Source organism: Epinephelus lanceolatus, chromosome 4, assembly GCF_041903045.1.
Source record: "Epinephelus lanceolatus isolate andai-2023 chromosome 4, ASM4190304v1, whole genome shotgun sequence".
NCBI lineage: Eukaryota > Metazoa > Chordata > Actinopteri > Perciformes > Serranidae > Epinephelus > Epinephelus lanceolatus.
In genome coordinates this window covers 17,934,317-17,952,773 of record NC_135737.1, presented here as the reverse complement: position 1 = coordinate 17,952,773, position 18,457 = coordinate 17,934,317, and the positions used below count along the sequence as shown (strand labels likewise).

Below are 18,457 nucleotides of genomic sequence, written 5' to 3'. Positions count from 1 at the left end.
CAGGGAAAGACAGTTTGGTCTGTCCCCAAACAATACTCTGCCATATGATATTGAGCAGACTATACAAAAAAACAAAAACAAACAACAACAAAAAACTCAGAGAAGGAGAATCAGCCAACCTGTTTTTATTCCACCTCGCCATTTACTGCCACTTAGCAAGTGGTCCTGCTACTAGGTAGCCTCCCGTGTCTGTTTTGGATGTTCACAGATGTTTTCTCAATTATAACATGCACTGTGTCTTTTCAAAACACATTTCCATTTTCACAGGAAATGTACAGTTTCTGCTCGTTACATGCATACAGTCTTTTTTTAAAAAATAAATAAGTAAATAAACGTACTACTTAGGTAAAGCACTTCATCTTTTTTCATTCATATGACATAATTCTTGCATAAAATGCAGCACAAAGTGATGAACATTAAAAACAATCAAAACATTTGTGACAAAAAAAATGATAAACATGTATGATATAAAATAAAAACAAAAGATGAAATAAAATTCAGTCAAAACTGCAGGCAAGGACAAGATAAAACAACCATCAATCAAAAACATATTTCAGGAGAAAGCAATGGTAAATAGATTTAGAATGGTTTCCAGTGACATCAAAAATAGCTGGTGCCCAGTGCACATCATACTGCTGTGAAGAGTGTCTCAGTGTCGGTGTCTGACGCTGACACCCACTGACAAAACTTCAGTATTTGTTGCCTGCTGCCTCAGAAATAGCTGCCACCTGGTGTGTATCAGACCACAGCATAAGGCACCTCTGTGCATTGATATCTGACACCAAAATCACTGACAAAGGGCTGGTAGTTGACGAGTTGGGAGTGAGAACAGGTTGAAACAATACAGTAGCCCTGTGTGGGCTATCACAGCAGTCACAAAGCCAAAGAGCAGCAAGAGGATGTCTTTACTGATTACTGCTCAGTCCAGTGACCAGGCAAGCACACATGTATATTGGACTCTCTTTATGTGAGGTATTGAGCATCTGACAGGCTCAGGTTAGCAAGTTAGACCTTCATAGAAATTGGTTATCAGTGTATGTATCAGATTTTATGTGTATATTTTGAAATTGTGTAATTTTTATACTTCACTCATATTGTTACTTTTTACTCCAGGTTGTGTTACAACTTAACCCAGTAGTGGGGCAGGTTGTAACAATGGAACTCCTTACATTTCACATCAGTAAATTAACTTTTTAATACAGTTGGAGAAGTTGGAAACATTGTTATTTGTAATAGAGAAATAAGACTACTTTACGCCAAAATTTGAGAGCCATAACACAAGAATTCAGCAAGTTATAGGTGCTGAGACAAAAACTGTTACAGTCACACCTGGTCTCCCCCAGTATCTCTGATATCTTTGCTTTTTTTAGCCTTTAGCTTTGCTGCTCCACTGTCCCACCATGTTTTATCCATGTCACTTGACTTGTGGTCATCATCATGATACAGGCACAGTCAGCAAACCCATCACAATATTTTTCTTATTGCAAATACATTTATTGGTTAGTATTTCAGCATACAGAATTACTTAATTTATTTATTTGATTTGATAAAAAAAAACAAACAGGTTTTGCAACCAGTGGAGACTCAAGGACCTTTACCATCATTTCCCTTGGATTTTGAAGCATCAAAGAGCACAAAGATCCAAGGCAGACCTGTGCAACAGAGCGTTTCATTTTAACATTCAGCATTTCAGACCACTGCATTCAGTACGTTGACAGAGTGATCTCTCAGGGACCTATTAGCTTGTCTTCTCTCTTTACAACATGTACAACATAATGTTTTGCTATAGCAAATTTCATTGACAACCAGCATTGTATCGAATAGGCTACATCACCAAAGACATCATTTTACTGCCTGTTTAGAACTTGGTCAAAGTCCAAACTAAAACTTAGAATTTTCATGACATTACTTATCGTTAATGAGTTTTGATACATCACAGTTATTTTAATAAAGTAACAGAATTTTCCACCTAACCCATTAGCAACACCTATATTATGACGATCAAATAATTTCCTCTATGTCACTCTGCATATCATTATGACTGGGGTCATTGGGTAGGTTTGCTATATCTTCAAAGACGGGAGCATAGCTGCTAAAAGGTAGTTGCATATTTAAAATATTTTCCCACTGCTCAAACATACTGGAGGGAGCACTGTCAACTTCATGCTGACCTGCAGCAGAGTGACAGGTGTGCTTCAAAAATGAGCTGAAAGGCAGGTTGCTTTGTTGTCTGATGCTGCCTGCTGACAGGGATGACTGATCATGTATACATTTCCTGCTGATAGAAAAGTGCCCGCACTCAGACTCCGAGCAGGTGAATGTGCTGTCTGTTTCACTGTCAGATGAGGCACCAGTCATCATAGTGGACTTGGTGGGTCCAGACCTTGGGGATGCTCGATGTGACATTGTTTTATCCTGAGGATCGTTGAGTTTACTAATCTCTTCAAAAGTAAGGCATTGTACAGGTTCCAGGAAGTCTGCTTGCAAGAACCTCCTTTTGTAAGAAGGCTGTGTATGCTGGGTCTGCCCTGCATCAATCCTAGTCAACAACTGTTTGTTTAGGAGAGCCACATCTTGAGGCTTCGTAAGACTTTTTGCCCTCTCCTCACTGGAGCGTTCTTTTTTAAATCCTGCTAATAGCATCCTCAAATCTCCCCACCATTTAGGATCAGCTTTCACACACTTTGTGCTGTACATATGTTTGTGCCAGCTCAGCTTTAGCGAGGCAGTGTCTGAATGTAGCGCACTGGAGATGCTGCCGATTTCATAATATTCCAGCTCACTGTCAGGCACCGGCTGAACGCTTGACAAACCGGCATCACCGTAAAATTCCCCACCTAACCTCTGCTGATCAGCACTCACTGGGTCGTGTTGTTTCTCTTTTTCTGCAGATGCAGCATCTGTGAGTGTTCTAGTGTCATCAAAGCAGAACGCTACATTGTCTGTCCCATGTTCTGTTTTCTGTGGCAAGGTATCACTCTGACACTTCACAGTCTGCTGCCTCGCTCTGTAAAGGGCGACAAACATTATCATAATCACCAAAATGGTGATTAGAGGAAGAATCACAGCTATTAGCCACAGAGGAGCGCTGCCCTGCTCCTCAGAGCATCGATCATTGCTCCCTGTTGTAGAGATGCAGACATCACAGGTGTGGTCAGAGATGTTATACAAACAGATACAGGATCTGTTCTGCATGGCAGGTCCACACGCACTCCATCGGTTTTGACAGTGTGCTGAGACACAACGCCTCCTGGTGGTGTTCTCCTCAGAACAGGGCGAGGGGAGGCAGACACCATGAGAGCTGCAGTTCGACTGGACCAGAGTTGTGCTTGGGTAGACGTCCACCATCGTGCTGTGTCCACTGAGAGGCAGAGTGTAATTGCTCACGTTGAAATACTGCACACATCCAATGAATCCTGCCATAAAAACAGTTAAGTAAAGTTTATTATAGATGTAAAGAAAAAGGACTGAATATAGCACAAATCTCTATTCCCACACCAAACAAAGAAACCTCCTGTATGGAGTGAAAAAAAGCAATATGTTGCGATGTTCAGGCCCTCGTCAGCTGAGGATCTGCCCTAAAATCATTTTACTTTGGCTTATACGCAGCAAAAATGCCCTTTTCTTTTAGATACAGCATCTTTATCTGTCAGCATGCCTTGTATGATACACCTAGACAAACACGCTGTGTATTCTTGACCTTGATTGACAGTACATGTACTCTGTAGTATGTGGCCAAGATGTGTTCAATGCAACAGAAAAATAATACATTATCATTATGGCTACTTATCTAGGTAAGTGAGTGAATGGAAAATATAAGAGCCGACATTTGTAGGTCTTTTAATATCTAGTTCAAACATTAACACTTCATTTCTCAGCTGACTGCTGTATAAATTTACCTGACTGTTGAAGGTTTGAATCATCTGTGAGAGCTGCACCAAAAATGATCTTTTCCACACTAACAGGAGTGAGATCCATACTGCGGCCAGTGATGTTCAAGACTGATTTACCATCTAGAACCAGAAAGATGTTTTGTCCATTGCTGAACAAGGAGAGGACATGCCAGACCCCGTCAGCTACAGGAGAGTCCACAGTCAACTCTGACAGGTGTCCTGATAGTGTATCTTTGGAAATGTACACAGGCTTTCTGTCTTTTATCTGAATTGGACAGAGAAAAGCAACACATTTTACACTATAAACATAAATCCAAGATGAGTAAGTATCTGGATAAATGCATTCCATACTTACCCTCAGCACTGTGTATCCTGTCTGTCCAACAATAAATACTAACACTCCATGATCCTGGGTCTTGAACTTGATGTTAATCACTGTTTGGTCTCTGGTGTTTCCCTTTTTTTCATCATCCAGCAAGTCCTTCAGCAGGTAGTCTCTCTTGAATCGCTCCTTGATGACATACTCAATGTAGTCATTGCCATTAAATCGCAACACAAGCTCCTCTGACATTTCTATTCAAAATGACAGAGCACAGGAAAAAGGAAGATTAAATTTACAGGGACAGTTAACCCCAAAATCGACAATCCATTTTTTCCTCTTACCTGTACAGCTATTTTTCAGTGTAGATTATATTGGTTTGAGTTGCAGAGTGCTGGAGAAAACAGCTGCAGAAATACTTTCTGTCCAGTCTCATGGAACTAGATGGCACTTGGCTTGCGGTGCTCAAAGACCGCTCGAAAACATCTGGAAAAACTCAACAGCAATGTCTCATTCCAGAAATCATGTCCGGAGACGGAAGCATGCATCTACTTCTAGCTCACATAGCATCAACTAACAATGCTAACATAACATGCAGCTCAGCCCTTGAGGATGTGATTAATGTTTACATGACTGGTTGTCATGAGCACTTGTCATGAGTAGATGGACACTTCCTTTTGCACAGTGATGAGGCAGTTCCTACATGAAAATACTTACAATAGTGTCTGTGGAATCTCTTGGGTAAGCCGTCATGATATCTGAAAATTGCTGTTTTTCAAATGTATTTTTGGCACTTTGAGTACCACAAGCTGAGTACTGTCTAGTTCCACTATACTGAAGAGAGGGCAGACATTTCTGTGGCCAATATCTCCAGCATTTGGCAACTCACACAAAAACAATCTAGACTGATAAACAGCACTACAGGTAGGCCTAAGAGGAAAAAAATATGTTTTTGATTTGGGGTGAACTGTCCCTTTAAGATGATAAAAAATAGTCCTGTGACTTAAAAGATATCTCTACCTTTAGCGCAGTTGCTTCCAGTAAAAGGGCTTTTGCAGTCGCAAAGATAGTCAGACCAACGGTCACGGCACATGCCACCATTCTTACATGGATTGCTGTGACATGGTGATGGTGTTGTCCGAGGACATCTTTATGAAACAAAAATGAGTCACAAAGACAAATTGCTATAATGAGGACATGTACAAAAGTAACAGTCAGATACATTTTCTGTGTTATGTAAATAAGCTAATAATGTAGTTTTTCTAAGATATTTTCCATGCTTCATGTTTGTTTTTGGGTTTTTTTACATTTTGCATTTATAAGATGAGACTGTGGAGAGATGTTAGCAAGTGAGTTGGGATAGAGGGGTTATGATGTACAACGAAGGTCCCCAAACCAGGGATGTTGTGACCACAAGATCAGTGTTCCAAACCCCTACACCACCAAGACACTGATAATATTGTTTAAATCATAGACCCTCAAAGTTTATTATTATACTGGGGAAGTGTATGTTATATGCTTACCTATCTACGACGTTATATGTTGCAAGGGCCATTGCAGGTCGCAGCAGGATGCCATTCACATGAATGTTACGAATGCATCCAATGAAGTCATGTGTTTTAATCTGAGCAGGACGCAGTAAAATAGATTCAAAAGTCTTTGTTCCTCCAAATGTCAAATTACTGCCAACATCTAGTGTTCTGGTTGTAGGAAAAACAGAGAAAGATTATTCATAAACATTAAAACACAGCTAAAACCAGAAATTATAAATTGTGGGACATTGGTAATTATTATTTCACCACTACCTCATTAAGCTACTGCCATCACTTTGAGAAAAACAAAATCCACTGTTTTCAACATCTGTGCAATTGTCCACATGCAGAGAACCCATCTGTGAAATACAAAAAGGGCTACATTAGTCTTTTCAGATTTACTTTTCCATTCTAAAAATGCTATCTTATTAACCCTGTGTATGCGCTGACATCAAAAACTCACATTCCCAATCCTCCTGACAGTGACACTGTGAAAATATCCATCTGCCACTTGCTTTTGTGTCTGCAGCCTCACAGGTCCTGAGCCCAGGTCATAAGAGAGATTTATGGCCCCATCTAATATCTCCAGTGCAAAGAATTCCCTGCTGGACGATCCTCCAGGGTTGTACAGGAGCAGGGAGTTCCTCTGCACCGTTGCAAACTCTAGAGAGATTAAATTAGTCCTGCGATCCAATGGGGGGAACTCCATGAAGGACAGCTCCTCAAAGCCATAACTGTGCTCCTCGCAGTGGACTCCACTGACTCCTACAGTCATGATGAAACACAGCATTTGTACATTTATTGAAGCTTGGAAAAGTTAGGGTATAATTCATTAAATATAAAGGAACAATTCTAAATATTGCAAACTACACGTATTCACTTTCTTGCAGAAATGTAGATAAGGGTAATACCACTCTCATATTCTGTCAATTAAATATAAGGCTACAGCTAGCAGCCAGTTAGCTTAGCTTAGTATAAAGACTGTAAACGGGGGATAGCAGTTAGCCTAGCTCTGTGTAAAATGCAAGGGGTAAAACTGTGTAATTTCACAGGGAGGTTATGGGCCAGACTATTTCTTGGGTGGGCACAAAAGAAAGCTAGTTTATATTGACAATTGTCTCTTTTTTTAGGGGGGCAACAAGCACTTCTGATTAAGTACACTGGTGCCTTTTGTCTCATCTTGCCTTGCAAAGAATCCGAGCCAAGAAATAATCCAGCACATTATCGAACACACAAAATATAACAAGTTATTTAGTGAGATGTATGATTTGTTAGAATTTGTTAGCTTTGAATAGATCCAGGCTAGCAGTTAGTCTATTTACAGTATTAGTGCTATGCTAAGCTAACCTAACCCAGTGCTGGCCGTGGCCTTATGTATAACAGACTGACACAAGAGTGGTATTGATCTTCTTATCTAACTTTCTGCATATAAATATATTTCCTAAAATGTTTAATTTTGCTTTAAGAAAACATCTTTATACATTATTCTTACCAAAGGGGCAATGACAAGAGAATCCTGTCTGTGAATTGATGCAGCTGCCCTGAACACAGGGGGTTGATCTACAGTGGTCTATGAACCGCTCACATATTTCTCCTGGAAAAATAACAAGTAAAGCCCAGACTTTGAAAATATTCTGTAATCTATCCATGTAGAGTAATGTCATTTTTTAATACACCAACAAAGTCTACCTTCAAATCCAGGCACACAGTGACAGCGATATCCATCCACAGTGAGAACACAAGTTCCTCCATTTTGGCACTTCATCTTTAGGCATTCATCTCCATCAGTAGAGCAGAAGGAGCCAGAGAAGCCACTCTGACAGTGACAGTAGAAACCTCCTTGGGTATTCACACATGTGCCTTCATTCTCACAGGGATTCACCTCACATTCGTCAATGTCATCTTCACACAGTATCCCTTTGAATCCGGCTGTACAGGTGCAATTAAAAATCTCTTTGTGTGGTGACACAAAGATGACCGCAGAACTTTCCAGAACAGCAACATCCTGGCTGATGTAAATTCCCTTGTTGCATGTTGCCCTGTTTTGACAAGGGCTGGTGAGACATGGATCACTTGTGATGTGAGAAATTGTCACATTGCTCTGAGCTTCCAGTAATTTCTTATGCCCTGCAGAGATACCACTGGCTACTTCTCGGCTGAGATATTGACCGTTGTAATTTTTAACTGCAGCCAACAGAAGGATATCATTGCCAATATGTTTTATTCCAAATACATGAGTCTTAGATGCCTGTAGGTTAAACAGACTGTCCAGAGCTTTCACAAATCGCAAATACTTGTTGGACAAAAACTCTCCCATTGAGGATGATGACACATAGAATAATATGCAGCTGTCTATAGAAGCATTTGTAAAACCTTTGTAGTTTACATAGATGCTGTTGTTGACTGGAAAGTGAAGCTGGTCTGTAGCTTCGATAGTGAGGTTAAATGTAGCCTCGCCTTGAAAAGGAGACGACCACAGCTCACATGTGCCATAAGGTATTGTAAACATATTTAGTTGCCCATTTTTGATGGCACAGTTGAATGAATCAGACTCATCCTGATCCTCAGGATGGACATTACCAATCATGCCTCCTTGAAAAGAACTGCCAAAGTATTTCACCTCGATGAAGATATTTCGAGGCAGAGAAGGGTTATCGTTTTCATCCACAATCTTGATGTGGATCATTGTTGTTGATGACAGCGGAGGGACACCTGCATCCCTAACAGCCACAAGGACTTGACACGCAGAAATGTGTTCCCGATCAATAGTCCGTGTGGTGAATAAAACTCCATCAGGAGTCAGTGAAAAAGCACCATCTGTTGAAGAATTTACCAACCAGTAAGTAAAGGGTCCCTGGTTTGGTGGCAAATCAGAATCAGAAGCATTTAATCTGGCAACTATTGTGCCTTGAGGCTGATTTTCCTTCACTTGAGCCTCAGTGAATGAGAGTTTGGGAGCATCATCATTAACATCTTCAATAGTCACAATGACATTAGTGGTTCCAGTGGCTGGTGGAGAGCCATTATCAGTGGCTATAAGAGTCAGATTATAAACTGGCCACAGTTCTCTGTCAAGAAGAGAGTTGACTGAAATAACACCACTGGATGGATCCACTGCAAAAGACAAGTTTGTGTTTCCATTTTCAATACTGAAGAAGAAATGATTCCAATCCAAGATGGAGTCCTCATCCAGAGCACTCACAGTAATCACAGATATCCCAGCTTGGCTGTCTTCTGGGACACTAGCCAAATAAAGTGCAGAGGTAAAAACGGGTGCATCGTTCATGTCAATCACACTGATGTGGACTACAGCTTCGTCTACATTCATGCCAGTGATCACACCAGAGTTCTTAGCCAGAACTTTTAAAACAACGTTACTGTTACCTTGTTTCCTCAAACTGCCAGTTGTGTATATCTCTCCAGAAAGTTTGCTGATTTCAAAGCCCATATGTTTGTTTTGACCAAACATCAGGTAAAACACCTGACCTTCAGGACCTTGGTCATGATCTGTAGCTGTAACTTTTCCAATCCTAGTTCCAACAGGAACATTTTTAAATACAGAGAAGTTATATTCTTTTTTCCTGAACGTCGGCATAAACTCATTGACATCTGAGATTTGGATGATAACATGTGCCAAACTAAATAAAGTTTGGCTGCCAGTGTTTAGAGCTTTGATTGTTACATCAAAGATCTGCTCTTGCTCATAATCAAACACAGCCAAAGTGGTGATTGTGCCATTTCTTGAATCTACTGCAAATTTATCCACATGGCCAGCAATAAGTGAGTAGGATATTTGTGCATTTGCACCTGAATCAGCATCAGCAGCCTTAACATCTAGGACATGTGTTCCAATTTCTGAGTTTTCAGGCACTGATGTGGTAAACTCTGAAGATGAAAAGACTGGAGGATTGTCATTCACATCCATGATGACCACTGTAACATTTAACATGCTAGTTTTAGACACCCAGCCTCCATCCATGGCTTTGATTTGGAGATAATAAATAGCTTCTTTTTCAAAGTCAAGCTCTCTGACTAGTGTTAGCAGTCCAGATGTTTCTCCTACAGAGAACGATAAATATTGATTTTCTGGGGTAATGCAGTACATGATAGCGCCATTGGGACCATAATCCCTGTCTTCTGCTTGAATTTTCCCAATTACTGAATCTAACGGCAAGTCCTCAGGGACAGAGTAAATTACATCCTGCTCTCTAAAGTGTGGAGAGAATTGATTCCTCCCAGTAATTGCAAAAGTGATTTCAGTCTGTGATGATAAAGAGGGGGAGCCCTGATCTTTTGCAACAACTAACAAAGTGAAAAACAAATTTACACTCTCCACCAAACTTTGATTCAACATTACTTTTCCATTGTCGGCTTGGATCCAGAAAAAATCAGATGCATCACCACCATTCAAAACATATTCAATACTGTCGCTGATGTTGCCAACATCCCGATCTATTGCTGTGAACTGGGCCACCTCAGTACCAACAGCCATGTCATAGGGGATAGCAATCAGACGCTGGAAAGGCAAGAAAATGGGTGGGTAGTGGTTATATGGTTCTAATCTCACTGTGACAGTGGTGTTACTGTACAAAGGAACACTGCCACAATCAAATGCAATGACTGTAAATTGGTAGATTTCAAAAGACAAGTTATGTAACATCAGTGGCTGCTTCGTATAGATTTCACCAGAGGAAGCGTTCACCCAAAACTCCTCATTCGGTGGTTCAATGACATACAAAATCTCACTGTTTTGTCCTATGTCTGCATCTGCAGCAAGAATCTGCACAACAAACACCTCTTTGTATTTTGTCTCAGGGAGGACCACGCTGTAAAAATGATCAGAAAATACTGGCCTGTTATCATTGACATCTGTAATGACTATAGTGACGTCAGTGCTGATGCTCCACGCTGAATCATTTGCATTTACCTTCAAGATATAATGATTCTGCATCTCCCTGTCTAGAAGTCTTTCAACAGTGATGTAGCCAGTGGTGAAGTCAATAATAAATGGCATGTTATCACTTTGGTCAGTGATGGAGTAATTAATTACTGCATTGGTACCAGTATCATCATCAGTTGCAGTAACTTGAATAATTGTATGTCCAATGGGGGAATCCTCCGGTACCTCTGTAAAAAAAATCTCAGAAAAACGAGGTGAGTTGTCATTTCTGTCCAAAACAACAACAATAACAGTTGCTCTGTCTTTATGAAGAGGGTCGTTCAGTTCTGCAGCTTCAACTGTGAAATTGAATTCTGGGGTATTTTCTCTGTCTAAACTCACAGTGGTGCTCAGTAAACCATTTTCAGGGTCAATTGTGAAAAAACCATCAGTGTCTCCTTCTGTTATGTTGTACTGCACAATGCCGTAACTGCCTGAATCAGCGTCAATGGCGAGAACGTCACAAACCCAGGATGGCGGGGAGTTCTCAGAAACCTCACACCTGTACTCAAGTTGGGTGAACTGGGGGAAGTTGTCATTTACATCACTGATGTTTAAGTGAATTTCTGCAAATGATGAGAAAGGAGGCGAGCCAGAGTCCCTGGCTTCTATCAGCAAAGTAAACTCCTTTTTGTTCTCATAATCCAGTGGGTTCTCCACTGTCAACGCTCCAGTCAGCTGCTCCACATGAAACATGTCTTCAAAGTTTCCAGAAGATAGATAAAATGAAACAGGCTCAGCTCTGATGCTTGCTGCAGAGACAACTGCCACTAAGGTTCCCACTGGTTCGTCCTCTGAGAGAGAATCACTCAGAACATCCACGTTCATCTCTGGAAACTCAGATATGTTCTGAAACCTGATGCTGATGGTGGTGATGTCAAATTTAGGATTTTCTCCAGCATCTTCCACGTGTACATTGACAATGATATCGTCCGTTCTTCGTAGAGCACTTGAAGAGAATACAGTGCCGCTGTATGGATGGATGGAAAACAGATCTGAACTTTGTCCATATAATGCATAATGTAGCTCTGCGTTCATCTCAGTGTCTCCATCTGTTGCTCTTACTGCACAAACAACTGAGCCTGTAGAAAAAAAAGACAAACAAATAAATCTTTCCATCCCATCAAATCCATGTTATCCAGGATAAAATATGTAACTGTCATGCTGAGGTAAAAGCTCTCACCTGGAGCCATCTCAGTTGGCACATAGGCCACATAGGGGCTGTTCATGAACTGGGGCCAGTGGTCATTAATATCTCCAATGAGCACAGTAACAAGCACTGAGCTTGACAGAGGCTGAGTGGGATGCTTATCACTGCCAATCACAATCAGCCTGTAAATGGCCACTGTCTCCCTGTCCAGAACATCAGTTGTAAAAAGCTCTCCAGATGTTTCTTCAATGGCAAAAGGCACATCAAGGTTCTCCATGGAATACCTGAGTCAAAAGACACAATATCCAGCCTCTCAGTGTGCTATAATAAAGTGTAAATCAAAATAATGTATATAGAAACAAGGATTGCTTAGCATGTTCAGCAAATACACAAAAAAGACTACTGTTTAAAAAATGTTGATCCTAATGTTGGGCTACCATTCTTAAAGGTCCAGTGTGTAAGCTTTAGGGGCATCTACAGCATATTTCCATACACATGTACTGGCTTTTCTTGTCTCGCATTGACTCAGGTGTCAGCCCAGCATGGCAGTGATTTGCAGTGATCCGTAACAACAGGGTTACCCACTTGAAGGTGTGTCTTTAACTGATAACGCACTTGTCTTGAGTCAATGACATTTAAAGGCAGTGGGCTGATCCACGGCTGAAGTCCCCCATTATTTTGCTGGGAGTGTTGTTCCATCATACAACATGACAGGTAAAAGAAGTTTATCTGTTGGACGTGAGCTGTTTGCAGGGGTGCAATAAGAGCCTGGAGCTGGCTCTGCTTGTACTCTTTCTCCCTGCTGGATTAATGGACTTGCTTTCATTCAAGAATAGTTGCTAACGAAGTTCAGTTAATTCGGTGATAAAGTTATGATTGTAAAGCAGTAAAAAAAAAAGGAAAGTAAAAACAGCGGCAAAGCAGAGAAACTAAACTTCAAACCACAAAGATTACATTAGAAGCTACAAAAGTACTGCGAGTTGAACACACAGGGGAAACATTTTTCTCTCTGGTCTCCTGCACAGACATTACCATCTGCCAACATCTGACAATGGAAGTGAAAACAGGTACAGCATGGTTTGACTCAGCATGGCCAAAAGTGCCAATGGAGAAGCCCTACTATTGGCCAAAATGGTATATAATTTTTAAAACTGTATTGTTGTTACCTCCATGGAGTTTGCTGTGTTGTTCTACAGTACCCCAGAATGGACAAACCAAACACTGGCTTTAAGTAGTTCTCCAACCTCACCACTAGATGCCACTAAATACTACACACTAGACCTTTAACAACCAAAGTAGGCCCCTGCTAAAAACTTGTAACTTTAACTGCACTTTCTCAAGAATGAATTATAGACAGTACTTATAAACAACATTGCTTTCAAATTTTAAGAGTCTCTTTTACACGACATTTTACCTTATTTCCCCACTGACACCCTCATCAATGTCAGATGCAGTTATCATGGCAAACACGGTGCCTGTAGGACTGTCCTCAGACACTATGGTGTTGTAGACTTCCTCAGTAAACTCTGGATGGTTATCGTTGACATCATCCACTATGACATGTATGGTTAGAGTACCTGTTAAAGGTGGCAGTCCTTCAAATGACAAAGTAAATAATGGCATATCAAACAGTTTGAAGGGACACTGACAGTAAAAAGATTACAGAACAACATATTTGAAGGTTTAGCACATTTAGCTTTGGCCTGAATCACCTGCATCAACAGCAATGATGGTAACGAAGTACAGTGATTCCCTTTCTCTGTCCAGACTGTGTAAAATTTGAAACATGCCACTGGGAGTGATGGAGAGCAAACCATCACTATTTCCTTTCTGTATGAAGTAGGTAAGTTGGCTGTTGACACCTAAATCTTCATCCAAAGCTGAGACCTGGTTAAAAAAGACATAAACAATCTGGAAGTTAACGTCAAAACATTCTGTATTCAATATTCAGTGAACACTTGGGTTAACAGGAGACAGAAGCACCTGGTGTGTTAGGTGAGACGGGTCCTCCTCATTCTCCATGACGTGTATGGAGTAAAGAGGAGGAGTAAAGACAGGTGCAAAGTCATTGACATCCAACACTGTGACACTGACAGCAGCAGTCGCAGACCTAGGTATATTCCCCTGATCGACAGCTATTACAGTTAAGGTGTAGTTTGAATCCCTCTCCCTGTCCAGTTTGTCCATGACTGTGACGACACCTCGAACCCCATCCACTACAAATGGACTCGTCTGGGTCAATACGTAACGCACTTGTCCATTTGTCCCAATGTCTCGATCAAGAGCCAGAACCTGCAACAGGCTCGTTCCTCTGGGGATATCCTCTCTGACTGTCAGGCTGTAGGTGCTTTGAGAGAATTCAGGGTCATGGTCATTCGCATCCTCAATATGCACTGTGAAATTCATCGTGGTTGCCATCCTGGGTGAGCCTTTATCAGCGGCTGTCACAGTAACAGTCAGGGTATCTACCTGCTCTCTGTCCAATGGCTCTTCTAGGTATATTTGTCCACTCCTGTTATCGATGCTAAACACGCCACCGGAAGTGTTGTTTAAATAGTATAAAACCTCCGCATTGGACCCAGTGTCTTTATCCTCAGCATGTACAGTCATTATAACAGAATGAAGTGCAGTGTCCTCTGCTATGCCGACTATTTTGGCTGACACAAACAATGGAGCATTGTCATTCACATCATCAACCACCACGATAGCATGGGCTGTGCTGGTGAACTGTGAAGACAGAGGCTGAGCACAGTCACTAGCTGTCACAGTCAGATTGTAAAGGGATTGTCTCTCTCTGTCTAACTCTGAGTTCAGGCATAAACTACCAGCTGTGTTTATGAAAAACACATCCTCTTCATCGCCACCAACCACTCTTAGTTTAGACTTTCCATTGTCACCTGGAAGAAAGGAAAAGATTACACGTGATTATACACGATGTTAGCACACAAATATGAAACTGAAATGTGCAAACTTTCACAAAACATAAGATTTTCAGGCATTTTCACAATCAAATAAACTAATAAATGCAGGGGCATAGGTTTTGTTTGAACACTGGGGGGCTGGAGGTTTGGGAGTCAATGTCTTGATTGTGAATTTTCAGTACAGTAGTGCTCTACTACCTTCATTCTGACTGAGATTACTGCACACAGGTCAATCCACGTAATGAGGACACATATTTCATTGTTATCATTTTTATTGCTATGATTAATTCAAAGATGAGGATGATGATACTAAGATGATGATAAGTACAGAAAGTGAATAACTTTAGAGAAAAAAAAATGTTATCACACATAGCTATGGCATCTCATTAGCTCTGGTTGAACTGTGCAATGCAGTGAGGAATATCCATTTAACCTCCATTAATTGCATAGACCTATAAATCCCCAGCTGGTGCAGCATGTGAAAGAGACGATACAGGGAAGTGGAAATAAATCCTGTATTTGTGGTACATGAGTAGTGAGTGTAAAGTATGAATAGACTTTAAACTATTTATGTAAAAATAATAGCATTAATTCCCCAAAACATATACAAGTACGATTTTTAGTTGAGGAATAAAGTGGTCAGATGTTGCTGGCTGCATTACAAAACCATAAAAAACAACAAAGGACAAACATGAAAACAAACAACAGTTAATATGTAATACAGTACAAATACCCTTTTTTCAATTAAAATGTACATTAAGACATTTTTATCTCTTGAATTTAGTCATTCTTATGATTACATTGTGTGTATATATCTAAACATTAAAAATTGCTTTTTACATTGGCCCTGTAAGAACAAGGCACCACAAATTAATATACAGACACAACACACGCAGCTGAAGAAACATCTTTATCAATTTAACAACACATGTACAGCATTTAGAAAACATCTTGACCAACTTGATGACACACAGAATTATCTCTTTGGTGACACATGCTCAGCTTTTTGAAAAAGCGCTGCAAGAAGCCCACAACACAACAGCAACTGTTTTCAGGGGACACTAAAAAAATGATCCATACGGCTTGTTGTTGTTGTTTTTGGATTATGAAGTTAAAGTTAGCTGTCTGTCAGTGGGGTTAAAAATGACCTATAGTTTAAGTTTTCTGGCTCATTTTAACACTGTGATGGCATGAATCAGATATTATTGCAAACATCTGCTGTTAACCTAGCATTAGCATAATAATATCTGAATCATGTCATTAATGATGAATAGCTGACCTCTTTAACCTCATAAGCCACAAACCATGGCAACAAGCATGTCCCAGCGGTGTGCATCACTTTTTAGTGTCCCCCAGAAACAGCTTGCAGTTGTTGTGCAACACTTTAATTCATGTATGTCATAAAGTTGTCTAAGATGCTTCTGAGATGCTTGAGTTGTGTCTGTTTCCACGTGTTTTCTTAATTTGCAGTGGGTTGACCTCTCAGGGTCACGGTAGCTTTTAGCTGTATACAAATTTAAATAAACTCTATATGGTTTTTGTCAATATTATAAATTTCATTAACAAAACTTAATAAACATGTAGATGCTGATTGAGATTGGTAAGGTGCATCAAACAGAATTTTGAAACCTGTGCCAGATATGAGGCCAGTTTCTCAGTCATGGCCACCAGAGGGAGCGATTCCCAAACATGCATGCATACGCATTGTTGAAAAAGGACAGGTGCTCACTTGAACATTGAAAAACTTTGCAAACATTTACAACTTTTCCCAGCCATCCATAAATGCTTCTTTTTTTATCATGTTTTTTAACTGTGTGTAGCATTTCTGTTAGTCATGTTTTGCATTGCAGTTTTTGACACTGATTGTTGATTACATTGTCTTCTGAGGATGCATATCATTTTGATATACATACATATAGATAGAAATGTTGATGTTTGTCAGTGCTGCTTTGAATCTAATGAACATCTGATTGATTGAAGTGATGGAGAAAAAAAAGTATGGCTTCAAATGCCACAGCAGCCATAAAAATGTGACATCTGCTGAATGCTGAATGAATGCTATATTTCAGCTATACTTTTGCACTTACCATCATCTTTATCTGACACATTCAAGGACAGGAAGCAGGTGCCAGTCTGTGCGTCCTCAGACAATGACGCAGTAAAGGTCTCTTGACTGAAAACAGGGGGGTTGTCGTTCACATCCAACACATTGAAGTACACCCTGACACTGGATACCTGTGAGTCCCCCTGCTGCACCGCCACAGAGAGTATGTAGAATCTTTGTGCTTCGAAATCCAGGCTGCGGGATAATAGGAACTCCCCTGAGAAGGGGCTGAGGAGGAACAGGTTCTCTCCGCCATCCTCCTGCACTGAGTATTTGATAGGCGTGAGACTTTCAAACAAGGTTTCCACCTTTCCCACAACTGTTCCTGTCAACACATGGATAATGCATAATCACTGGGGATCTAGGGATTATAAAATTAAAATATTTGGCGAAATTATTATCAAAACACAGGTCCTGAACTATAGTAATTATTAGGAATAAGTATAAAATCACAAGTTAAACAATATTTAAAAAATTATCATGTAATACTAAAATTAACATTATGGATTTGTGCCTAATTTACATGGGGAAAGGCCTCGCTGCACGGATGACTGACCTGGTACTGTGTCTTCTTTCACTTCAAATGAATAAACAGTTTTAGAGAAAGCCATCTGTGTTCGCCATCTGTTATGGGAGTGTAAGCTGACTGTGCCATGCTTGGGCACAGCATCAATAGATGTATAAAACCAGGAGGGAAGCGTATGCTGCCTGGAGACGTTATCTGGAAACTGCGTCTCACTGCTCACATTCACTGCATTTCCAAAAGAAGGTTCATGAGAGGATGGAGCATTAAACACCTGAGGAACCGTAGAAAAAAGAAAGAAATTACTCTTGGTTTCTTGTTCAAGGGAAATATGCATAAATAGCAAACTTTTGGAGCATTTAAATGATAGATAGGTATTTCAATTTCCCAGAGGGAGATTTGTTTTTACAGCCTGTACACATGCCACACATTTAGATGTGCTATAAACGTATAAAGTTGATAAATGATTAAAATTAAAACAGTGATTAAACTGTGAAATGATCAGTTATCTCTCACTGCTACAACACATGAGTCAACAGGCCAACTTACCAGAAAATTAAACAATAAAACTGTGTATGTTCTCCAATGTCCAGTAGAGTCCATTGTAAAGTTAACTTCCTAAGTGCCTCTCACTTGGTCATTATTGCAAAATTGAGTCAGAAAATAAGATCCTGAGCAAAACAAAACAGACATGGCTTTAAAAAGTGAAGTCCTGGAAACTGCACAGCATTACCTCCACACAAGACCAGCAGATGGAAAACTATAAAAGCTGTATCCATAGTGATTACTCAATCTTCTCAGCTTGTAATCCTGACTGACACGCCTCTTTGACATCACTCTATGCAAATCCCGCAGCGGAGAAAAAGCTCTTTTAGGGCTCCAAACTGCAGCAGACTGAAAGTTTGTTGTTGTCATGTATTTCAAAAGAAAACATGCTCCCATAATCTGGAAATTAATTAGTCCACTTGTCCTCGCTTCCTTCATAAAATGACCCCTGTTAAGTAAAAGGAAATCAGTGATATTTGCTCTTCTCTGTTATGCTGAATCAGTCTGTTTTAAATTCTCTCCATGGATTT

At 40.3% G+C, this 18,457-nt stretch overlaps 1 protein-coding gene across 1 annotated transcript; it reads right to left on the bottom strand.

The window, feature by feature from the left end:
* Window positions 1-119: 119 nt before the first annotated feature.
* LOC117259597 (protocadherin Fat 4) lies at window positions 120-18,181 on the bottom strand. Its single transcript, XM_033631026.2, has 16 exons — window positions 17,931-18,181; window positions 17,415-17,655; window positions 16,842-17,183; window positions 13,817-14,730; window positions 13,546-13,720; window positions 13,248-13,428; window positions 11,867-12,117; window positions 7,434-11,765; window positions 7,237-7,338; window positions 6,208-6,509; window positions 6,018-6,103; window positions 5,736-5,912; window positions 5,233-5,360; window positions 4,249-4,466; window positions 3,900-4,158; window positions 120-3,416 (listed from the first exon to the last, which is right to left on the bottom strand). The coding sequence occupies exons 1-16, from the start codon at window positions 17,982-17,984 to the stop codon at window positions 2,002-2,004; spliced, it is 9,177 nt and encodes a 3,058-aa protein (XP_033486917.2). The 5' UTR covers window positions 17,985-18,181; the 3' UTR covers window positions 120-2,001.
* Window positions 18,182-18,457: the final 276 nt, after the last annotated feature.